We start from the raw sequence: 25,310 nt of genomic DNA, 5'->3' as shown, positions 1-25,310 counted from the left end.
CCCCAATTGTGACCAGGAGTCTTCAATCAAGGACAGCAGCCCTGCATCCAGCTTCGCTCCAGGTGAGAGCACAGATGACCTCTATTCCCCCAGAGGACCCAGCGGAGCGCCAGGGACCCCTTCGCATGCCTCCCCACAGCTGCAAGCCACAGAGGGAATCATGGAAGGCTTACAGTCCTCCCAAGACTGCCCAGACACCGGGGTAGCGGCCAGGGACCAGGCCACCCCCAACGTGGACCAGATGACTGAACGGGAATGCAGGGAGCTGCTCCGAACGCTCCTTGCAGCACAAAGGACTCCACAAGCCTCTCCATGAGGGATGCCAGCGCAGGGGGCCTCTTTACACCGGGTAAGTCGTTCCCCAGCACCCACGAGGCCCCCTAACATGGCACCGGCCACTCTGGTGAAATTTCCCACCAAACTGTGATCTCCAGGTTCCGAGGCCAACCAGAAGCAAGATGGTGGCCCCCAGGACACCAACGTGGTTCGATAGGCCTCAGCCAAGCCTCGAGGCCCAGCAATCAGTGGCATCCAGCCGAAGCAGCACAGAAACCGCCCAGTCTTCCCCACCGGAAAGTCTCAAGGCCTATGATGGCATTGAAGCCTGCCCAACCGATCCTACTGTAGCAGGGTTTAAAGCAGCCATCCAGGTCCTGGTTACAGCCCTGGAGGCCAAGATAACCGAGGCCTCGACATCAGGGGTAGCCAGCCTCCCTCGCTACACCCAGGAGCCTCCCAGAGGAGCTCCAGGGCCTCCAATCCTCTCCCCGAGGCTTAAGTGCCGGGAGGCGTCTGGCCTGGAGCCTCCCAGCTATGTCCTGCAACCCCAGAGGGCCCCCAGTGAACCCCCAGGCCCTCTGGCCTATTTTTCGCCGCCGCCCAGATGCTCTGCTTGCCAGATGGTCTTCGGGGGGCCTCCGGACGAGGCCCCCTCCTCCAGCACCGTCTTCAGACATCTCCAGGGTATTCAGGACCAGCGATGGGCCCCTCCGGGCAATCCTGGGCGTCCCTGTGCCATCCCGGCCCCATCCTGCGGCCTTCGCCCACGGTGAGTGTTCCAGTGCCGGGGGGGGGCTTCAGGAGGAATCTTCGGGGCTTCAGCGGCCTTCAGACCCTCTTCAGGCCCAAATTCCGGCCTGCAAGCCTAGGCCTGAGCCAGGCCCAGAGGCAAAGAGAGATACATCCACTCCCTCCGCCTCCTGGGCTCAAATGAATCCTGAGCATGCCCAGTCGGGGCCATCCAAAAATCAGAGAAAAATACCACCACCTGCCAGCAGAGGGATCCCTCTTCCATTCACCTCAATGGAGAGCTCTCAGATGTATAGAAATGGACAAAGAGCTGGGGAAAATCTCTTTCATCTTTGCTCCCACTGATGGGTCAGGGGTCTACGGCCCCTGCAGCCTCATTGGAGAGAGTTAATTGGTAAGGGAGGGACTGAGGACCCCCATAAATACCTCTGCTCTGGGGCTGCTCTCTCTCTTGTTACTATGCTTGCTTGCTCTCTCTTGTGGGAATGATCCATGAGCTCAATCCAGGCATGGATGCCTCCATGCCAGGGAACTCTTTCTTTTTACTCTATCGTTAATAAAGCTTCATCTGATTGCATCCCTGCGTGCTGCCTTTTACTTGAAACCTACCTTAATGAACCATCGGTCTTGTGAGGCCATCTCACATTTCCATCCGTTGCTTCTGGTACTCTGGAAAATAAGTTGACTCTCTCTTCTTTGTGGCAGCCCCTCAAACACTGGAATACTGCTATTTCTTCTTTTCTTTAGACTAGCCAAATTCAATTCCTGCAATTTCTTCATATCTTTTACCTCCAGGCCTTTAATCGTCTTAGGTGCTCTTCTCTACACTTTCTCCAAAGTCTCAACATCTTTTTTGTAATGTGGTTGTCAGATAAAACTCTTCAAAAGAACTTCGAGACACTGTTTACCTTAAAGAATCTTTTATTCGAGAAACAAAGTATCGGCACTTCATAGTTAAAGCCAAAAACTGAATTCCCTGACCCTGGGCAAAAAGTAGCTAAACACAATTCCCTCCTCCAATTAACGGTCATAAATCACATTCCCCAATTAGCTTGAAGTGTGGGCTTCCTCCCCAGCTGCCCTGCCCGCAAAATCTTTATCAACTCTGGGTGCAATAACCTTGGATTCCCATGGCTGAGTTATTATTGTTATGACTAACTGGACTCTAATCCATATTTCCCTCCCAGCTTCAACTAACTCTAAGAGCAAAAGAGTAAAATGGATGCAATTCCATCTTTTGTCAAAGCGAGAACATCCAATGTTAGCAGCATTGACATCGGTAACCAATTTGGATGCAGTATTCCAGTGGAGAAGAGTACCTAATATGGAAACAGAGAAAAGGTTAGAGGGGACTTTGATGTGACCACTGGAGGGGGAATTCCCACTGTTCATCTACATGAGCCCTCTCTTAATAATGAAGGTTAAATGGCAGTTGAGTAGGGCATTGATGGTACCATTTTTCTATTCTGATTTCTGGCTCAACTCATCCTCTTCTTCGCTGCCCTCTGACTCGCTCCGCACATCCTTTTTCGCCTGCAAGAGAGATACAGATATGTTGCCTCCTTTTAATCCTGCATGGCTAGAATCTGTTGGAGGATGGGGAAAGAGGCAGAAAACTTGAGGGGAGGGGGGCATAGAACTAGTCTTGTTCATTGGGGATGCATGACTTTTATATAACCTGAGGGTCACACCAGGTTTTATGTGCCATGCAAGCAAACCCATCACTTTTTGAAGAAGGGGTTTCATAGGTTTTAAAGGGTCATGGGTGGGGGCTTTAACCCACTGCAAAGCTGAGATATTGGAGAGATTGGACAATCTTTTGTTTGAAAATATTATAGGCTTTCTGGCTTGAGCAGGGGATTAGACTAGAAGACCTTGAAGGTCCCTGCCAGCTATATTGTGATTGAAGAAACAATAGATGGAAATGAACCAAGGAGAGAAGCAACTTGGAATTAGGGAGAAATTTCCTAACAGTGAGGACAATTAAGCAGTGGAACAGCTTGCCACCAGAGGTGCTTCATCGCTGGAGGTTTGTAAGAAAAGACTGGACAGCCACTTGTCTAAAATTGAATAAGGTCCCCGGCTTGAGTAGGGGGCTGAACGAAAAGACTTTGAAGGTCCCTTCCAGCTGTATTCTGATTGATTGACCTTCCAAATTGCACAGTCATCCCCTCTCCTAGTACTCCGGGCTTGAGGGATACCGTTTCAATCCCACTAGTTCACTGCTGGTCTCTGCATTGTATATTTTGAGACCCATTTTACTGTGTATGATGAAATGAAAGGTGGATGTCCCTCTATAACAACTTGTAAAAACGGATCTGCAATTCTGATTCTGCAGCATGGTTCATCTTTCTGGTGACTCCCCATTTATTTCTTCAAAGTTCAAATGCACTTGTTTGGGTGTTGCAGGGGGAAGAAGAAGAGGATCCTTCATTCTGGTTTTTCTTTATGAACATATTTTGCGTTTCTGCAAAGTTTCCTGTTCTTTCAACCACCCACCGCCAAGATCACCCTTATGTCTATATGGTGTTGTTTGGATCTTAAAAGTACAGGTAATTTTTGACCTGTGACCATAATGGAGCCAATTGCAGTCATAAGTGATGATAGTCATTATATGAAATGCCCTCGGTTAACGACCCCCGCCTCTGCTCTCCCTGACGTGGTCCTTAAATGATTGCATGGGTCATTAAGCAGAGTGCAGGGTGCCTCATGCATAACAGAATAACAGAGTTGGAAGGGGTCTTGGAGGTCATGTAGTCCAACCCCCTGCTCAAGAAGGAAACCTTATACCATTTCAGACCAATAGTTATTATTATTATTATTATTATTATTATTATTATTATTATTATTATTATTATTATTATTATTATTATTATTATATTGAACTTATATACCGCCCTTCTCCCGTAGGACCCAGGGCAGTTCACAAGGCAATTAAAACAACATTACAATACAAAAAGTTAATAGAAATTAAAATAGATTAAATTATCCTTGATTAAAAATCTAAAACCCCTATAACTCTGATTTAAAAACCCAATTACAATAAGTTAAAAAATAAAAAATTCTCAGTCCTAGCCGGAAAGCTCAAAGAGCCAGGTCTTCAGGTCCCGGCAGAACGAACGAAAATCAGGGGCAGTCCTAAGCTCTACGGGTAACTGGTTCCAAAGGGCAGGCACACCCACAGAGAAGGCCCTCCCCCTGGGTATTGTCCGCCAGCAATCTCTTACCGGCGGTACCCTGAGAAGACCCTCCCTGTGGGAGCGCACAGGACGAAGGGAACTTGATGCCGGCAGCAGGTGTCCAGTCTCTTCTTAAAAACTTCCAATGTTGGAGCATTTATAACTTATGGAGGCAGGTTATTCCATTAATTAATTCTTCTAACTGTCAGGAAGTTTCTCCTTAGTTCTGGGTTGCTTCTCTCCTTGATTAGTTTCCATCTGTTGCTTGTTATCCCGCCTTTGCAGCAGCCTCTGAGATATTGGAAGACAGTTATCACATCACCCCTAGTCCTTGGGAGCTTTCCCCATCCCTAGATACCCTATGCTCTGCATCCCACCCCTCAAAATCCCTCACTGGCAATGGAGCAGGATAAAAGGGATTCAAACTTCCTCTTCTCAGGGGTTGCCACAAAGAAGAGGGAGTCAACCTATTCTCAGAAGCACCTGAAGGCAGGACAAGAAGCAATGGATGGAAAAGCAACCTAGAACTAAGGAGAAAATTCCTGACAGTGACAGCAATTAACCAGTGGAACAACGTGCCTCCAGAAGTTGTGGGTGCTCCAAAACTGGAAGTTTTTAAGAAGAGATTGGACAACTGTTAGTCATATGATTACAGCCTAATTGGTTGGGTTGGCAATATATAAGCCATGATTTGTAATGTATTGTATCCCTTTAAATGTGTAATGATTGGCCAACGCTGTGTTCTTTCAATGGCCATAAGAGGGAGCTAGAAACATAGCTTCTCTCTCTGTTTTTTACTTACTCTGTTACATTGCTTGCTGATTATTGTTGATTGTGGTTTTGCTACTGTTTGCTAAACCCTAAGAACTGTGTTTTTGACTTTTGGACTGGTAAGACAATTTTGTATTGGATAACTCTTGAACTGTTGATATAATCTCTGTACCCATGTATGACCTGGACTGTTTATTCTTGACTTGTGCTACTCCTAAAAGTAAAGTTTTTCCCCCCTTTTTTACATACCTCAGTGTATTAGTGTGGTTGCTGTGCAAAACCTGACCACTCTCAGTATCACTTCTTCTGTGCATTCTCCTTGTTGGCTCAGGAGATATTCTGCACAAACCCTGTCAACAACCATTTGTCTGTAGGGAGTTGGACTAGAAGACCTCTAAGGTCCCTTCCAACTCATGTTCTACTCTATTCCATTCTAAATTATGGGTGGTGTTGTCCTAATCTGACAGACTTATTTTAAAGGAAGAGAAACATACAACAAAGCAATTCAGAGAAAGTAGGGACGTGTTTTGAGTTTGAAATCTTTAATTCTAATTAAAGATTCTAAATTCTGTTTTTGACCCTCCTCCAGCTCACACCTCCCCGAATGCTCAATTTCTACACTTACCGCTCCATGGATCAGGAACTGATAAAGCATGCGGATGACCAGGTAGGACCAAAAAATGTGAAGGAACTGAATGATTATCAGGAGAGCATTGAAGAAGTAGTAGCCGAAAAAAGGCTGGTAGAGTTCCATGCAATAGAACCATGAGTTGTGGAGAATCCTTGGGGGAGGGGCAAGGAGGACGGCAAAAAGAAAGAAGGAAAGGGTTATCCACTCAATATTTTTTAAGGCTGAGATAATTAATCCAGTTATGAAGTCACGATATTGACTAGGGCTTCAAAAATGAAAATGGATGATCTGCTTCAGCCAAAATTGAGGTTGAAGTATCTTAATAAACAACAGCAGACGACCTGCCTAGGCTAATGGCTTCTAAGAATCTTCTAACATTTTTCTAAATCAGGGTTCCCACATCTGGACTGTGCACATCTGCACAGCCACTAAGTAAAAGTAGATTTTGATCTCTTTTTTCCCCAATGCTGGTCTTATAAATGAATGAAGCACTGACATCCTTAACGTAAGAATTTCTGTACAGATAGACCTTGTTTTACAACTGTTGTCATGCCCCCAGCATGAAATTTGCATTTACTGTTGTTGTTCTCTGGCTTGTGTTGAGTCCCACCTAGTAGCTGGGGACAAATCTTTTGTTGTTTGGAAATTGGTTTGATGATGTTTGAACTTAGAGGGCAACCATCCTCCCACCCTCTCTCATTCTAAAAAGCCAGACTCCATTTTTTAACATTCAGAGGAAACAGAAGCACTACGAAGAATCCAGCCTAATCCATGACGCATGTTCATCTGAAGCAAAAATCCATGTCTCATACACACAGCATCGCTTCTGAGATTTGGATTTATCTGTATTTGTTAATTATTACGCTTACTAGCAATTCAATGCTGTTTATTTTGTATTTGGGTCCTTACTGTATGTATTTCTATTTTTCCCAGTTTCACCATCCTGTTCCTTTAATAAAGCATCCAGATCTATGCACACGGTCTGTGGTTTATTGAAGGATAAGTGCGTTTAATTGCATGCCATGTTGCACACAGGGTAATGTATAGCGAGGACAGAACAACCATAATGGAAGCCAGAATTTCTATTGTAACTCACAACAATCATTTGTTGAGGCGCTTAGATGACCAGATGCAATTTTACAAATATCTTCATAGTGGTCATTAAGCAAATTCTTTTATTTCTATGCGTGGTGTAGGAAGTCAGCACACACACACACACACCCCACAGAAAATGAAATATTTTGGGGAATATTAAAAAGGCAGGATAGAATATTTCCCCTAAAGGAGAAATGGAGAAAAATCTTAACAAAGGCAGAAACCAGTCCCAGTCGCCCTGCCTAATGCAGAAACCTGAGGAGGCCAATCTTTAGAAATGGAGGTTTGGTAATCCATTCAGAAAGACTGGGGCCACACTATTCATAAGCAAAATGCCTTCAGCCACAGCTCCTACAGAAGGCTGGAGCTGATGGAATTAGAAAAACAAAGACTCCTAAAATCTACATTATCCACCAAGCTCCAAGGACAGGACATGACCTCCAAGCCACAATGGGAGTCAGGCAACCATAATTAGAATCACAAAAGGGCACACTCAAGCACAGGTCAAAATACATTTTACAATAGGCATCTCAAACACAAAGCCCTAAAGAATGCATAAAAACCCATCTACCCTCAACTCCAATGACAGAATGATCTCAGTTCGAAGCCATGGCAAACCATTCAATATCACAGTAGTTCAGGTCTATGCCCCAATGACTGGTGCTAAAGAGGATGAAATTGACTGGTTCTATGAAGCCCTACACCACCTTATAGAACTAACACCAAGAAGTGATGTCCTTATCATCATGGGGGATTGGAATGCTAAAGTAGGAAGCCAAAGGATAACTGGTATAACAGGCAAGTTTGGCCTTGGAATACAAAATGAAGCAGGGCACAGGCTGATAGAATTTTGTCAAGAGAATACGATGGTCATTGCAAAAACTCTTTTCCAACAACTCAAGAGATGGCTCTACACATGGACATCACCAGACAGTCAACACAGAAATCAGATTAACTCTGTGCTCTGCAGGCAAAGAAGGCGAAGCTCTATACAGTCAGTAAAAACAAGACCAGGAGCTGACTGTGGCTCAGACCATGAGCTTTTCATTGCAAAATTTATGCTTAAACTGAAGAAAGTAGGGAAGAGCACTAGGCCACTCAGGTATGAATTAAATCATATCCCTGTTGAATATACAGTAGAGGTATAGGGGATTAGCCATATTGGATTTAATTCTCACTAACAGAGATGAAATGATAGAAAGTGTCAAAGCCACAGGAACCTTGGGGGGAAGTGATCATGCAATATTGGAATTCAACATTATGGAAGCACAAGCAATAGAATACAGCCAAACTAGAGTCTTGGACTTTAAAAGAGCTAATTTCAATAAACTTAGAGAGACCTTGGGAAGAATTCCATGGATGAGAATCCTAAAGGGGAAAACAACTCAAGAAGCTTGGGAAATTTTGAAAAGTGAGATAATAAAGGCCCAGTCTAGCACAATACCAACAGAGAGGAAAAATAACAGCTTTCAAAAGAAACCAGCATGGCTGCATAAAGAACTCTCTGATAAACTGAAAGATAAAAAGGACAAGTATAAGAAGTGGAAAGAGGGGCATATAACTAAGACAGAATATCAGCAAATAGCCCGTGCCTGCAAAGATGAATTGAGGAAAGCTAAGGCTCAAAATGAACTAAGGCTTGCAACCAAAATCAAAAATAACAAAAAAAGCTTCTTTAAACATATAAGAAACAAGAAAAATGTTAAGGAAATGATTGGTCCATTAGTGGGGGAAAGTGGCAAGAAGGTGACAAGCAACAGGGAGAAAGCAGAACTATGTATTTAACTCGATTTTTGCATCTTTCTTTACACAAAGGGAAAAAACAGTCCAACCTACCAAAACCAGTGCCATAAAAAATAGAATAGAAACGCAAGTTAAGACAGGTAAAAAAATTGTAAGTGAGCACCTGTCCAGCCAAGACGAGTTCAAATCGCCAGGACCAGATGGATTACACTCCAAAGTTCTCAAGGAACTGGCAGACGTGATCTCAGAACCACTGAACTATATTTTTCAAAGATCCTGGAGCACTGGGGAACTACCAGAGGACTGGAAGAGAGCTGACGTAGTTCCCATCTTCAAAAAAGGGAAAAAAATAGATCCAGAAAACTATAGACCTATCAGCCTGACCTCAATACCTGGGAAGATTCTGGAAAAGATAATCAAACAACAAATCAGCGAATACCTTGATGCAAACAAAGTCATCACTAAAAGTCAACATGGGTTTGTCAAAAACAGATCATGCCAAATCTTATTGCATTGTTTGACCAAGTGACAAAATTAGTGGTCCAGAGGAATGCTGTAGATATAATTTACTTGAACTTCAGTAAGGCATTTGATATAGCAGATCACAATCTTCTACTTGATAAGATAGAAAAATGTGGGTTAGATAGCAGGCAGTACTCAGCGTGTGGTCCTCAATGGAACTGCATCTACATGGAAGGAAGTGTGTAGTGGGGTGCCCAGGCTCTGTTCTGGGCCCAGTGCTCTTCAACATCTTCATCAACGATTTGGATGAGGGGATAGATGGGGAACTCATCAAATTTGCAGACGACACCAAGCTGGCAGGAATAACCAATACTCCAGAAGATAGGCTTAAAATACAGAAGGATCTGGACAGATGTGAACACTGGGCACTATCTAACAAAATGAAATGCAATGGTGAAAAAAGTAAGGTTCTACATTTAAGCAGGAAAAATCAAATGCACAGGTATAGTATAGGTGGTACCTTGCTCGATAGTAGTAACTGTGAGTGAGATCTCGGAGTCCTAGTGGACAATCACTTCAATATGAGCCAGCAGTGTGCTGCAGCGGCCAAAAAAGCCAACACAGGTGCTAGGCTGCATTAACAGAGGGATAGAATCAAGATCACGTGAAGTACTAATACCACTTTACAATGCCTTGGTAAGGCCACACCGGGAATACTGCATCCAGTTTTGGTCACCACAATATGAAAAAGATGTCGAGACTCTAGAAAGAGTACAGAGAAGAGCAACAAAGATGATTGGGGGACTGGAGGCTAAAACATATCGGGAACGGTTGCTGGAATTGGGTATGTGTAGGTTTAATGAAGAGGAAGGGTGAGGGGTACATGATAGCAGTGTTCCAATATCTCAGGGGCTTCCACAAAGAAGAGGGAGCCAAGCTATTATCCAAAGTACCTGAAAGCAGGACAAGAAGCAATGGATGGAAACTAGTCAAGGAGAGAAGCAACCTAGACTAAGGAGAAACTTCCTGACAGTTAGAACAACTAACCAGTGGAACAACCTGCCTCCAGAAGTGGTGAATGCTCCAACACTGGAGGTTTTTAAGAAGAGACTGGCCATCCATTTGTCTGAAATGGTATAGGGTTTCCTGCCTGAGCAGTGTGGTTGGACTAGATGACCTCCAAGGTCCCTTCCAACTTCTTCTTCTTCTTCTTCTTCTTCTTCTTCTTCTTCTTCTTCTTCTTCTTCTTCTTCTTCTTCTTCTTCTTCTTCTTCTTCTTATTATTATTATTATTATTATTATTATTATTATTATTATTATTATTATATTATTATTATTATTATTATTATTATTAGATCTGATAGACAGAGTGCCTGACGAACTATGGACAGAGGTTTGCAACATTGTAGAAGAAGTAGCAACTAAAACCATCCCAAAGAAAAAGAAATGCAAGAAAGCAAAATGGCTGTCTGAAGAAGCTTTGCAAATAGCTGAGGAAAGGAGGGAAGCGAAAGGCAAGGGTGAAAAAGAAAGATATGCCCAATTGAATGCAGAATTCCAGAGAATAGCTAGAAGATATAAGAATGCCTTCTTAAATGAACAATGCAAAGAAGTAGAAGAAAACAATAGAATAGGGAGGACCAGAGATCTCTTCAAGAAAGTTGGAGAGATGAAAGGAATGTTTCATGCCAAAATGGGCATGATACAGGACCAAAATGGCATGGACCTAACAGAGGCAGAAGAGATTAAGAAGAGGTGGCAAATTACACAGAAGAACTATACAAGAATGAGCTTAATGTCCCTGATAATCACAATGAGGTGGTCACTGACCTCAAGCCAGACATCCTAGAATGTGAAGTGAAGTGTGCCTTAGAAAAGCTGAGCAACAACAAAGCTAGTGGAGGTGACAGTATTCCAGTTGAGCTGTTCGAAATCTTAAAAGATGATGCAATAAAAGTGCTACACTTAATTTGCCAGCAAATTTGGAAAACTCAACAGTGGCCACAGGATTGGAAAAGATCAGTTTACATTCCAATTCCAAAGAAAGGCAGTGCCAAAGAATGTTCAAACTATTGCACCATTGCACTCATTTTACATGCTAGTAAAGTTATGCTTAAAATCCTATAAGCTAGACTTCATCAGTATGTGGATCGAGAACTACCCAGAAGTACCGGTAGGATTTCGAAGAGGCATAGGAACTGGAGATCAAATTGCCAACATACACTGGATCATGGAGAAAGCTAGGGAGTTCCAGAAAAACATCTACTTCTGCTTCATTGACTATGCTAAAGCCTTTGATTGTGTGGATCACAACAAACTGTGGCAAGTTCTTAAAGAGATGGGTGTACCAAACCATCTTATTTGTCTCTTGAGAAACCTATATGTGGGTCAAGAAGCAACAGTGAGAACTGGACACAGTTTGGTTCAAAATTGGGAAAGGAATCTGGCAAGGCTGTATACTCTTGCCCTGCCTATTTAACTTATATGTTAGATGAATCAGCTAGATGAATCAAAAGTTGGAATTAAGATTGCCGGGAGAAATATCAACAACCTAAGAAATGCAGATGATACCAATCTAATGGCAGAAACTAAAGAACTAAAGAGCCTCTTCATGCGACTGAAGAAGGAGAGTGCAAAAGTTTGCTTGAAACTTAACATTAAGAAAACCAAGATTATGGCATCCGGCCCTGTCAATTCCTGGCAAATAGATGGGGAAGAAATGGAGGTAGTGACAGATTTTATTTTCCTGGGCTCCAAGATCACTGCAGATGGGGACTGTAGCCAAGAAATTAAAAGACGCTTGCTCCTTGGGAGGAAAGCCATGGCAAATCTAGACAGCACACTAAAAAGCAGAGACATCACCCTGTCAACAGAAGTGCGTATAGTCAAGGCTATGGTCTTCCCAGTTGCAATGTATGGCAGTGAAAGTTGGACCATAAGAAAGGCTGAGCGCGAAAGAATTGAGGCCTTTGAACTACGGTGCTGGAGAAGACTCCTGCGAGTCCCTTGGACTGCAAGGCGATCAAACCAGTCAGTCCTAGAGGAGATCAGCCCTGACTGCTCTTTAGAAGGCCAGATCCTGAAGCTAAAACTCAAATCCTTTGGCCACCTAATGAGAAGGAAGGACTCACTGGAGAGGAGCCTAATGCTGGGAAAGGTTGAGGGTAATAGAAGAAGGGAACAACAATGAATGAGGTGGCTGGATGGAGTCACTAAAGCAGTAGGTGTGAGCTTAAATGTACTCCAGAATATGGTAGAGGACAGGAAGGCCTGGAGGAACGTTGTCCATGGGTTTGCGATGGGTCGGACACAATTTTACAGCTAACAACAACAACCCTCAACTCCATTTTGTCAGCTGTCCCAGAACTACATGATGTTGATGAGGTTCTGCTCATCAATAAATAGGAACCCTCTTCCCTAAGCAGCCTCCACTTTATTTCCAGCATTTTAGCCTCCATTTTATTTCCAGTGCCTTACTTCTGGCTTTGAACTGGACCTGATTTTTCTTTCAACAGTGGTTTTGACAGAAATCAGCCTCAAAGACCAGAAACTAGCAAAAAGCTAACTTGCATTTTTTTGCCTGCATCAACTTCCAACTCACATTTTGCCAGTCAGAAATGGGAGGGGTGGAGGCTAAAGAATGCATCAGAGTCTTCTGCCACTGGAGATAAGATATCCACGAAGGTCAAGTTCTCAGAGCTACCAGCCAGTGTAGGACTGTTTTCCCAAGACAAAAGTACTGAATATAATTGGTGGACGATGAACTGTGGGTAGCCCAGGGATGAAAAGGGTTTTTTACCTATGTGAGTTTTTACGTGAAAACCTCAGAGCTGACCTTGCTTCCACTTTTGCTTTGACAATGATGTTTCTGGAGGACTTCCGGTTTGCCGCAAGGCCGCCATGGACAGCTGGGAGACTCTCTCTCTCTCCATCACGGCTGGGGACCCCTGAAAAGGGCCGAAAGTCACCCCAAAGAGGTGTCCACCAAGGAGGGGCATTCGCTGGAACACAGGAGAGTCACAACTCTCCCATTAGACCTGGCGATCCCTCCAAACTGGTGAACGAAAGGTCCAGCCATAAAAATATGGCTCGTCCCTAGGCTGCAAACAGCTGAAGTCACGTTTTCCACCAGGCAACCTTAAAGCAGCATGGAAGAGACTGGGTGAGATCTACCTCTTTTACACTCTAATTATTTTTGTACCTGCTTAAGCTGCTAAGCATTTTTTCCCCTGTGGTAAGGAAAGGGGTATTTTAGCCCTACACCCAGAAACAGTGGCAATTGACTACCCAGGGGAGTTTAAAACATTAAAAAAGTAACTAGATCCCAATTGGAATTTTATTTCCTAAAGCTTATGGAGTGAAATATTTTTTACTTTTTATTTTTCATTATCTATTTATGTTCAAAATCTGGGGTTTTTCCCCCTTATAAATAAGAAGAAAAACTGAAAAGACTAAAATAACTCTGCGACTCAGAGGGAAACTTTAAAAGGTAGAGGCAACGCTGTGTGGTCAAATTTGGTATTTTAATCTGTTATTTTTCAGGGGCTTGGCTGACAGCCCAGGGAAATAGATATGACACATAACTTTGAAAATTTTAAAACAACAGCTGTGAAAGGCTCTGTCTTCCTTACCCAGAAAAAAAACTTTTCCTTTCTTTTGGATTTCCTATGTCAAGTTTCCAACGTATGGGCTTTTCAAGTGACTGAGGCATTGTTTACCTTCAAAGTCCTTTATTAGCCTAATACACCAGCAAACGCTTGCTCGAAGGAAGCTGGAATCTGAAATCTCTGCCCCTTGCACAATATAATTAAACACAATTCTCCGCCTTTCTAATTTTGTCATTAATCGTATTTTCCAATTAACTTAAAGAATCAGCTTCCCTTCCATTAGAAGAACTGCCAAAGTCTTATCTTCTTTAGAGAGACAAATGGCCTTCAAAGTGCATTCTTACTCTTCCCTCCCACCAATTTCAAACTAAAACAATACACAAGTCTAAAAGCAATAGACAAGTTTAACATTTGAAATAGTTACTTCTTCATCTCATGTCAAGCAATAACATTCGATGTTAGCAGCGTTGACATCCTAATTGTAAAGCCTTTAGACTACAATACTAATATGGAAGAGGATCAGGAACAAAATCTTCTTATGGATAAAGATCAAAAAATTCTCTCTATGTTGAAAACAATAATTCAAACTCTCATCACAGCCAATGAAAAATTAAGAAGCTATGGGAAGGAAGAAAAATACCATGACAGAAGAATTAATTACTCAACAAATATTGACATTTGAAAATCCAGAAAAGACACCAACAACTTGGAAAAAGGAAAAGGTTTCCTATATAAATCAGAAGGAATTGGAGGATCCAGAAAAAGAACAGTTGGATTAGAAGATAAACAACTCAGAACAACCACATCGATATGGAAGAATAAAGAGACAACCCATCAGATCTACAAGTCCTCTCAAAAAAATGCTGGCCGGATGGTTTCGCCAACATCATATATATGACATTACAAGAAGATTGGTTTGATGACCCAAAAACAAGGACATAGAAGACAATTTGACAAAGGAAAAAATCTAGAATAAGACTGAAGAAAAATGGAGTTTCGACCATCTTATCAAAATCTAAAACAGAATATACTCAGATAGATGTGCATGTTGAACATAAGACATTGTTATGAATTGAGATAAAGAAAAGGTTTTGGTCATTAAAACTTAGCAGTATACTGTAAATATTAATAGTTAAATTTGAATGTTGATTTGTGTCTAAAGGTTATGTAAAGGTGAATAGGATGTAAAGCTAAAAATGTATTGATGAAAGTAATAAATAGATTTATATGGAACATCAATAACAAAAATTATTAGTTTAAGCATGAGAGCAGACACAAAGAGGAAGAGAGAGGAAGCATTAAATACTGAAATAAAAAGAAAATGTGATTACTACTTAAAAAAATTGAAAACTAGCAGAAAGGAAAGTTATTGTATTACAAATTTGCTGATATAGAGGATGAGAAGTTAAAAAGGTAAGATGTGTATTGGTGATAGAGAAATGGCACAACTGTGTTGTCAAAACCCCATCCTTTTTGCATGATTCCTGAAACTTACTTGAAAGGAAGAATCCACATACAATTGAACAGGAATATTGCTGAGAATGCGATAAAGAGTGTGGCACAAGTTTTCTCCCACTTCAGGTACTTAAACACCTTTGCTGCCTGAGAAAAAAAGAGAAAAAGAAGCAGTGATTGTTGAGTGACTAAGGTTCCTACTTTGTGAACACTTGACTTTCAGGATACAATGACAATATTCTGACATGATAGCACTGACATGGTAGCCCTGGTGACATGATCGCACTGCTCCAATATTTGAGGGGCTCCTACCAAGATAAAGGGGTCAAACTATTTTCCACCAAAAGGCAAGAAAGGAAACAATGAATGGTGACCAGCTAGACGTCTTGCAATACTGAAGGGCCTGCCACAAAGAAGAGAGAGGTTCAACCTACTATTCAAAGCACCTGAAGGCAGGACAAGAACTAATGAAGGAGAGAAGCAACCTAGAATTAAGGAGAAATTTCCTTACAGTGAGAACAATTAATCAGTGGAACAGCTTGCCTCCACAAGTTGTGGGAGTTCCATCAAAATAATAATAATAATAATAATAATAATAATAATAATAATAATAATAATAATAATAATAATAATAATAATAATAATAATAATAATAATGTTAGAAGGGACCTTGGAGGTCATCTAGTCCAACCCCCTGCTCAGGCAGGAAACCTTATACCATTTCAGGCAAATGGCTGTCCAGTCTCTTCTTAAAAACTTCCAGTGTTGGAGCATTCACCGCTTCTGGAGGCAGGTAGTTCCACTGGTGAATTGTTCTCACTGTCAGGAAGTTTCTCCTTAGTTCTAGGTTGCTTCTCTCCTTGACTAGTTTCCATCCGTTGCTTCTTGTCCTGCTTTCAGGTGCTTTGGATAATAGCTTGACTCCCTCTTCTTTGTGGTAGCCCCTGAGATATTGGAACACTGCTATCGTGTCACCCCTCACCCTTCTCTTCATTAAACTATACATACCCAATTCCAGCAACTGTTCCCTATATGTTTTAGTGTCCAGTCCCCTAATCATCTTTGTTGCTCTTCTCTGCACCCTTTCTAGAATCTCGACATCTTTTTTACATCGTGGTGACCAAAACTGGATGCTGTATTCCAGGTGTGGCCTTACCAAAGCATTGTAAAGTGGTATTAGTACTTCACTTGATCTTGATTCTATCCCTCTGTTAATGCAGCCTAGCACTGTGTTGGCTTTTTTTTGTAGCTGCAGCACACTGCTGGCTCATATTGAAGTGACTGTCTACTAGGACTCCGAGATCCCTCTCACAGTTACTACAATTGAGCAAGGTACCACCTATACTATACCTGTGCATATGATTTTTCCTGCCTAAATGTAGAACCTTACTTTTTTCACCATTGAATTTCATTTTGTTAGATAGCGCCCAGTGTTCGAGTCTGTCCAGATCCTCCTGTATTTTAAGCTTATCTTCTGGAGTATTGGCTATTCCTGCCAGCTTGGTGTCATCTGCAAATTATCGTTAATGAAGATTTTGAAGAGCACTGGGCCCAGAACAGAGCCCTGGGGCACCCCACTACACACTTCCTTCCATGTAGATGCGGTTCCATTGAGGACCACACGCTGAGTACGGCCTGTCAGCCAGCTACGAATCCATCTGGTGGTGATGCTATCTAACCCACATTTTTCTATCTTATCAAGTAGTAGGTTGTGATCTACTTTATCAAATGCCTTACTGAAGTCCAAGTAAATTATATCTACAGCATTCCTCTGGTCCACTAGTTTTGTCACTTGGTCAAAGAATGCAATAAGATTTGTCTGGCATGATCTGTTTTTGACAAACCCATGTTGACTTTTAGTGATGACTTTGTTTGCATCAAGGTGTTGGCTGATTTGTTGTTTGATTATCTTTTCCAGAATCTTCCAATACAAGACTGGGCAGCCATTTGTCTGAAATGGTATAGGGTCTCCTGCTCAAGCAGGGGGTTGGACTAGAAGACCTCTGACATCCCTTCCAAGTCTATTGTTCTATGTTTTATGTTCTCTGGCTTTAAATTGCAGCACCTCTCTTCCCTCTATTAGAGGGATGTTCTAGGTTGCTTCTATCCTTGATTTAGTTTCCATCCATTGCTTCTTGTCCTGCCTTCAGATGCTTTGGACTTGACTTCCTCTTCTTTGTGGCAGCCCCTGAGATATTGGAAGACTGCTATCATGTCACCCCTAATTCTTCTCTTCATTAAACTAGACATACCCAATTCCAGCAACTGTTCTTTATATCTTTTATCTTCCAGTACCCTGATCATCTTTTAGCCAGTCCCAGTACCGCTGGCAGGCTGCTGGCAAGAGGCCAGCATAAATTCCTTTCTGAAATTATTTCTTTTTCCCATAGAAGAAGTTATTTTAGGGTGGTGGGGTGAAAAAGAAGAACATTTACTGCCTTCCTGGAGTAGGGCAAGAGCATTTCTGAGCTTAACTTACCTCCAGGAGATAATGCAAACAATCAACTATAAATAAGATAAGTGAACCGATACGGATGTAATTGAAACAGTATGAGAAGCCAATAAGGAAAATTGCGACTACATGATGGACAATTTGCTGATGAAAGTCCTGCAACAGAAGAAAGGATTGAATTGATGGATTTTGCAAATGGTGGATGGGGACCAACTACCTTCATTATTATGGAGAATTTAAAGTGAAAGTAGGCAACTGTGCCCTCTGAGTCATCATTTCAGAGATATTTCTTACCTTGGGGAACTGGCAGGGAGCAATGGAAATCCTTTCGGCCTTCCTCTCCTTCCCTCCCACCCTCTCTCCCTCCCTTTCTTTTCATATTTTCCTTCCCTTTTCCCCTTTCCCTCCTTCCATGCCCCTTCCTCTTTTCCTTCCCTACCTTGCCCTTCCCTATCCTTCCCAGCAGGCAGGTAAATGGCTTCTGCTGGATGGGAGAAGGGAACAAGGGATTGTGTGACTGCCTGGGAAACTGTCACAGAATACTGAAAATGAATCTCGTAGCAGCACAGCAGTACAGCAGCAGCCTAGAGCATTGAAGGCTCATAACCCATTTCCTCAGGAGTCATTGCTCCTGGAATTTAGATGTATTCTGAATGTTAGCCCATCTGAGGTTGCCTGCTTCAAAAATTGTTGCCATGTTATGTACCATTTCGCCTAGTTAAAGGTCATGTCCACAAGAATTGCATCTGAAGATGCACGGAACTAGTGTCTTTGTCTTTTACTTTTTTTTCTTCATTTCATTGATTGCGCTGTTTTAAAATTAACCACCTGAGTCATATTGATGACATGGCAACCACATAAACTGAGTGAAAGACGTAAATGCTGCTGATGCAACAAAGGAGGAACCATGTTCCCTTCTTGAATCTGAATGGGGCTCCCCGACCAGCTCAACTGCATCTCTTCTGAAAGAGACCACTCACCTTCTGTTTGACATCAAAAGGAAGAGTGATGAGCAAGGAGCAGTACGAGCTGAACTGCATGATGTAGTAGCCAAAACTGCTCAGCTGGAGAGGCTGTAATGCAAAAGGGGAAGGGTCGAATGAAGAGAAATGGTGTCATGTCAACTCTCAACTTCCAAAGCAAAAATAAAGTCCTAGAGTGGTGTTTCTCAACCTCAGCAATTGTAATGGAATGTGTGCGTGACTGTCAGGTCCCCCAAACCCTCATTGTTTCCCCTGCATATATATATTCTATTTTTGGGGTCTGCCATTCTGCTGGGGGGAAGGGAGATGCTTTTGCTTTCTACTTTCCCTCCTCTGCCTCTATCATCTTGAGAAAGGAATGTGTCTCCCTTATCAGGGAGACGGTTACGGAGAAACAAAAGCTGGAGAAGACCTTGAGATGCGCGCCAACTGTATCAGCCATCCAGGCTTCATGCCACCTGTGGATTGGACATTATTACTTTGGTCAGAGGAGGAGATTAATTGAAGTGGGTCCTTACATAAAGTGAGATCTGCATAGTACTCACCTGGAGAGGGTAAAAGTGACAATGGGAGGTTTGTGCTTTTGAAATTGTCATGTTCTGTTAATGTAGCCTTATTGTAAAGTAGAATTAGTATTGATTGTACAATTACGCAGAAGAAAAGCCTTCCTCCCTGGCCTCGTATAAGCTAAGGAAAACTTCAGCAGGCCTGAATCTTTCTGAACCTTTCAAGGAAAAAAGAACTCCTTGTATGGCTGGAAGGAAGAAGAGTTTCAACTAAATATCCAGATATCCTATAGGGAATGGCCCAAAAAGCCAGCAAAGCAATTGAAGCTGAAAAGGGACAATTCAGCAAGACAATAGTCCGAATATTTTTTCCCCATTTTGTTCTATAAAACTAAAGGGTTGAGCAGGCATTGGAGAAGGTATCTCAATGGTCTTTGTGGTCCCTAAACCTAAATAACACTGCAAATTTGAAAAGGGACCTAACATGCAATACAGGCAAGGAATTTGAAGAATATTTCTCAGCTATGAGAGTTCTGAAAAGAGGAATCGGATTTTTTTAAATTCTACACAACTGCACAGAAACAGTAAGCAGACATCCAAATTTGCAGAAAGATGTGGTATTCAACTTTTGTTCAGGAGGAACTTGTGTTCACTTAGGAATTCAGTGACATGTATAAACTTTTGAATGGTACTCTAAGAACTAATAAGAAATTTCTGGAACAATGAATCAGTGGAATGGCTTGCTTCCAGAAGTTGTGAATGCTCCAACAATGGAGGGTTTTAAGAAGAAACTGGACAGCCACTTGTCTGAAATGGTATAGGTGGTACCTTGCTCAATAGTAGTAACTGTGAGAGGTATCTTGGAGTCATAGTGGACAATCATTTAAATATGAGCCAGCAGAGCAGTGCAGCTACCAAAACAGGCAACACAGTTTTAGGGTGCATTAACAGAGGAATAGAATGGCTTCCGGTTTGCCAAGTCAGCCATTAATGGACATTTGGACAATGGTTCCCATCTTCCACATCCAGATTCTCATTGCTGGGGGGTCCTAAAAGGACCGAAGAGTTGCCCTGGTGGGGTGACCAGACAGAAGGGGCTTTTGCAGAAATGCGGGGGAGCTGCCACATTCCCTGCATTCCCTTTGTACCGGCGGATGAAAGACTGACCATAGGAATATGGCCAGTTACTAGGCTGCAGACAGCAGAAGTCAAACTTACCATCAGGCAACATTAAAGCAGCGTGGAAGAGACAGGGTAAGATTCCTCTCTTATACTTTAATAATCTTTTCACCTAATTAAGCTGTTAAGTACTTTTCCCCCCTGTGGAGAGGGAGGGGGAAATTCAACCCTCCCTTCAAATAAGCACGGCCAAAGATCCATATATATACTGGCTAAAACATATAAGGAACGGTTGCTGGAATTGGGTATGTCTAGTTTAATGAAGAGAAGGACCAGGGGGGACATGATAGCCATGTGCCAATATTTGAGTGTCTGCCACAAAGAAGAGGGAGTCAAGCTGTTGTCCAAAGCACCCAAAGGCAGGACAAGAAGCAACGGGTGGAAACTAATCAAGAAGCAACCTAGAGAAGCAACCTAGAACGGAGGAGAAACTTCCTGACAGAACAATTAAGCAGTGGAACAACCTGCCTCCAGAAGTGGTGAATGTTCCAGCACTGAAAGTTTTTAAGAAGAGACTGGATAGCCATTTGTCTGAAATGGTATAGGGTTTCCTGCCTGAGCAGGGGGTTGGACTAGATGACCTCCAATATCCCTTACAACTTGCATCATCATCATCATCATCATCATCATCATCATCATCATCATCATCATCATTATTATTATTATTATTATTATTATTATTATTTTATTTATAAAACATGAAACTCATTTAACTGAACACTCAAACAGACTGGCACTAATGGTTGAAACGGGCTGCTGCCCACATCCTAGGTATCAACCAGGTATCTCCTTAAAATGTAAGATGTTCCGAGTAGCGTAGTTTTTTGTAGCTTTGGTGGAGTTATTGCAGGAAGTTGCAATTTCTTGATGTGTTTTGCAAAGTTTTTGGACATAGTAACCAGTGCCCCCATGACAATGGTTATCACTGTTACATGTTTCATCCATAATCCTTTATTATTATTATTATTATTATTATTATTATTATTATTATTATTATTATTATTATTATTATTATTATTATTTTCTGTAACTCTATTCTATTCTATTCTATTCTATTCTATTCTATTCTATTCTATTCTATTCTATTCTATTCTATTCTATTCTATTCTATTTTCATGGTCGTTAAGTTTCACCTCTCCTCCTGCTACCGACACCATCCTATGGTTTTGCCCAGGATTTGATGATGGCTTGCTTGCATTTGGTCTCATGTGGTGTCCCTTATTATTGTTTCACCATTTAGGTCTGCTGCTTTTCACTGGAAGTGGAAAGAATTGTATTTTTAATGCTTGCATAAACATCTTTGGGAAGGCCAGGCAAGATGTACTGCAGTTTCATATGCTAATTGATGAACACTTTTCCATGGAAATGTCAAATGTCTCTTGACTCCTTACCTGCTTCGGATACCCAAGCCAACATTTGCGGAAATCCCAGAACCAGGGTTTCTGAAAGAAGACACCGTTCGTTAGGAATCGCATCACACCAGCCCACCCACACTTCTCTGTAGCTGCCATTGAATGGGACGATGGAAGGGAAAGGAGACCACAAAGCAACTGCAGTCACTAAGATATTTGAAAGATGTTGACAACATGGACCCCTTCTGTCCCCACACTCCCAACTTTTTCTAATAAAAAAGGAAAGCATTAAATGTAGGAGGCTGGAAGGCAGATGAGAGTTGCCCGCTGAATGACATGTAGCAAAATATCTGTTGACAAGAAGTAACAAAAGGGGGGAACTCACGTCGTAAAGGATGGCCCACCCCATGCAGAAGGCAATAATAGAGTAGGTGCCTCTCCAGCTGGAAAACAATGAGAAAAAAACATCAAGACAATTGGACAGCAGATTCAGGAGATTCAGGGCTTTGAAAGCTGGAAGGAAATATAAAGGTCATCTAGTCCATCTGAAAGAGGTACAAGATATCCACTACTCCAACAGCCCTCACTTCCACCTTCTGAAGCACTAAATAACTTTTCCACAGTTTGTCATTTCTTCTACTTGAACCCCTTGGTCAGTGGTGGGATTCAGCCAGTTCGCACCAGTTCAGGAGAACTGGTAGCTATTTTTTTGTTGCCCAGGCCCAGAATGGATTTCTGGAAGCAGCATCCACACAGAGAACCAGTTGTTCACGTATTTGAATCCCACCACTGCCCTTGATCCAGATTCTGATCTCTAGAACAATCCAATAGAATTCTTCTCTTCCCTGAATGTGATTCTTAACTTAAAGGTAACAACTTCTGGTGATGTCATGGATGGATCTATATATTATTTTTAGTTCTTGGCCAGCACTGCTCTTTTTTCTGAGATGCTTTTCCATTTCTGCTCTAGCTGAAATAAAGATATATTACATGTACAGGGGGTTGGACTAAAATACCTTGGATACAAAATCAACAAAGAAGAAAAACAAACAAATAGTGCACCATAAAAAGGAACGTTAGACTAAAAAAATAAGATCAGCAAGTTAAGATCATATGCAAGGAAGCTAGAACAGATGAAAGAAAACAAGCTGAAGAACAAGAAGACCACAGGATCAAGAAATACCACTTAGAAACGAGGAAAATCAAGGAAGCACTGGAAATAATAAGGCAGCAAATAATATCTATAGCCAGGAAAATGAGTAGATACGAAGCTCAAATTGCAAATTCTAGGCAGAACCTCCAATTTCAATCCAGTCAGAAACGTTTCTACCACTCCATCAATGGAGAAACTGCAATGAATCAGTCAGTCCCTGACAAGGAAGAAAAAGTGCAGTTCTGGAAGCAGATATGCGATAACCCAAAGAAATACAATAAGGATGCGGCTTGGTTAAAAGAGGTGGATGCAAATTAAACAGAAGCAGGTCAGTGGTGAGAGACTGGGAGAGGTTAATATCAAGAGAGGAATATTTCAAGGAGATTCATTATCACCACCACTAATTCTTATTGCACTGTTTCCTCTGTCAACAATACTGAATAACTCAAGACATGGCTATCAAACATCAAAAACATCTGCCAGACTATCCCACCTCCTTTACATGGATGATCTGAAGCTGTGTGGAAAAACATCATCTGAAATAGAATCGCTGCTGAACACTATCTATTGTGTAGTGGGTCCGACGCAAGGAAGAGACGCCAGCCGGTGTGTGAGTTCAGCTCTTTATTGGAGGGGGGTAGTGAACTGGGGAATGAGGGTTACCTGGCCTCCTTAAACACCTAGCCAGGAAAGCTGCCAGCCAATGGGGTTGGCCTTAGGTTTCCCACCGAAAGTGGGTATCCCGCCGAAACCGTTCAGGCCAACGCCCCCTAGTGGCTGTTGCTATGCAGGTGCCTGCATACATAACACTATCCGTATATTTAGCCAAGATATTGCAATGGGGTTTGGCTTGGACAAATGTGCCACACTTACTCTCAAACAAGGAAAAACGGTGAAGGCAATCAACACCTGGGCAATTCAAGTCATTAGATACACAGCTGGAATAGTGGACTGGACTCAAGCAGGACTAATAGCAATGGATAGGAAGACCAGAAAAATAATGAATGAATAATGAATCATGCCCTTCAGCCACCCAGTGACATTGATAAATTTTATCTACCAAGGCAAATAGGTGGACGTGGAATGCTACAAGTACATCAGATGAAGAAGAAAAAATGGCTTTGGAAGAATATCTGAAGGTCAGTGATGAAGATGCACTGAAATTAGCATATCAGGAAGGCTTACTGACTACTGGAGAGACCAAACTGGCCTACAAGAAAGACCAAATGAAGAACAGAATAGAGGCATGGGAAGACAAAGCACTACATGGCCAGTCCATTAAAAAAATAGCTGGGACAGCAGATAATAACAAGATCTGGCAATGGCTAAGAGCAGGAAAGTTGAAGGAAGAGACTGAGGGACTAATTCTGGCTGCACAAGACCAAGCCTTAAGGACAAATGCATACAAAGTCAAAAGTGAGAAGACAGCAACAGACAGTAAGTGCCGCCTATGCAAAGAAGCTGAAGAAACAGTGGACCACCTGGTAAGCTGCTGCAAGAAGATAACACAGACTGACTACAAGCAGTGGCATGACAAAGTAGCAACAATGGTGCATTGGAAGATCTGCAAGAAATATCATTTGCCTGTAAGCAAGAACTGGTGGGATCATAAAATAGAGAAAGTCATAAAAAATGATAAACTGCTCTGGGACTTCAGAATTCAAACAGACAAGCACCTGCAACATAACACCCAGGACTTAAAAATTCTCGATAAGAAAGACAAAAAAGTCTGGATAGTGGATGTGACAGTGCCTGGAGACAGCAGAATAGACAAAAAAGAACTGGAGAAGATCACAAAATACAAAGACCTACAAATAGAAATAGAAAGACTGAGGCAAAGGTAAGCAAGGGTAGTACCAATAAAAATAGGCACCTTGAGTGCAATCCCAAAACAACTGGAGCACCACTTGAACACCATCATCAGCATTGACAAATTCGCCATTAGTCAATTGCAAAAGGCGGCCTTGCTAGGAACTGCTTCCATCCTGCGACGAGATCTGTAATACCCTCAAACATCCACATCTGCCTATCCCAGGTCCTTGGTAAGGACTCAATAGGTAGACAAAACTGCCGAATCCAGTCTGAACATCTGGCTGACTGTGCGATGACCAATAATAATAATAGAGTTGGAAGGGGTCTTGGAGGTCATCTACTCCAACCCCACAATCTTCTTTAAAAAGTCAGATGAGGCAGAGATCCTACTGGGTGTTAAGGATGTTCTGGTGCCCATGGGCTGTGGGTTGATTATTCTGCCCCAAGAATTTCTCTACTCACCTGGCTTGACAGAATTTCTTGGTCAAGCTGGGCCGATCCTCATTCAGCCGGTATCTAAACCACCTTTCTACCTGTCTTGGTTGGAGATCACACTGCTTCGCTAAGCCATTAACTTCTTCCTGGAAAGCAGGACACAGAACCAGATGATGATGATGATGATGATGATGAGTGGCTATGCTCAGCTGTTTGAGGTCTACTTTATAACACCCCTGAAAATCAGGAGTATTATATCCAAGGCCAGAGTTTTAGCCACCTGTAGCCACTTTCCAAAACCTCTGTGTGGAAGAAACTCACCTTTGGGGGACTTTTCCTCCACTTTCTGTAAAAAGCTTCCAGGATGGGGTTTGGAGAAGGTTTCTGCCTCACCTTCTCTCGCAGACCCAGTTTTTTGCTCAACGGGGCGCAGATCCTCCTGGGAAAAGGCAACAGTTTGGATCAG

At 42.2% G+C, this 25,310-nt stretch overlaps 1 protein-coding gene across 1 annotated transcript in view; it reads right to left on the bottom strand.

Annotated features, from left to right (window-relative positions):
• Positions 1 to 2,490: 2,490 nt before the first annotated feature.
• The window catches only part of LOC310632253 (ceramide synthase 2-like), a gene marked incomplete at both ends in the record, with an annotated part of 37,837 nt that continues 15,017 nt past the window's right edge, over positions 2,491 to 25,310 (bottom strand). The window contains 9 exons of the mRNA XM_083349325.1: positions 2,491 to 2,562; positions 5,605 to 5,761; positions 15,013 to 15,119; positions 17,452 to 17,580; positions 18,405 to 18,497; positions 21,484 to 21,534; positions 21,830 to 21,887; positions 24,872 to 24,990; positions 25,166 to 25,283. Of these exons, the coding sequence (XP_083205451.1) occupies positions 2,491 to 2,562; positions 5,605 to 5,761; positions 15,013 to 15,119; positions 17,452 to 17,580; positions 18,405 to 18,497; positions 21,484 to 21,534; positions 21,830 to 21,887; positions 24,872 to 24,990; positions 25,166 to 25,283 (904 nt within the window). The remainder of the gene's footprint in view (positions 2,563 to 5,604; positions 5,762 to 15,012; positions 15,120 to 17,451; positions 17,581 to 18,404; positions 18,498 to 21,483; positions 21,535 to 21,829; positions 21,888 to 24,871; positions 24,991 to 25,165; positions 25,284 to 25,310) is intronic.

This window comes from Vipera ursinii, assembly GCF_947247035.1.
Source record: "Vipera ursinii genome assembly, chromosome: 1".
NCBI lineage: Eukaryota > Metazoa > Chordata > Lepidosauria > Squamata > Viperidae > Vipera > Vipera ursinii.
The sequence above is the reverse complement of the archived record's forward strand: the minus strand, read 5'-3'. Positions and strand labels throughout refer to the sequence as shown.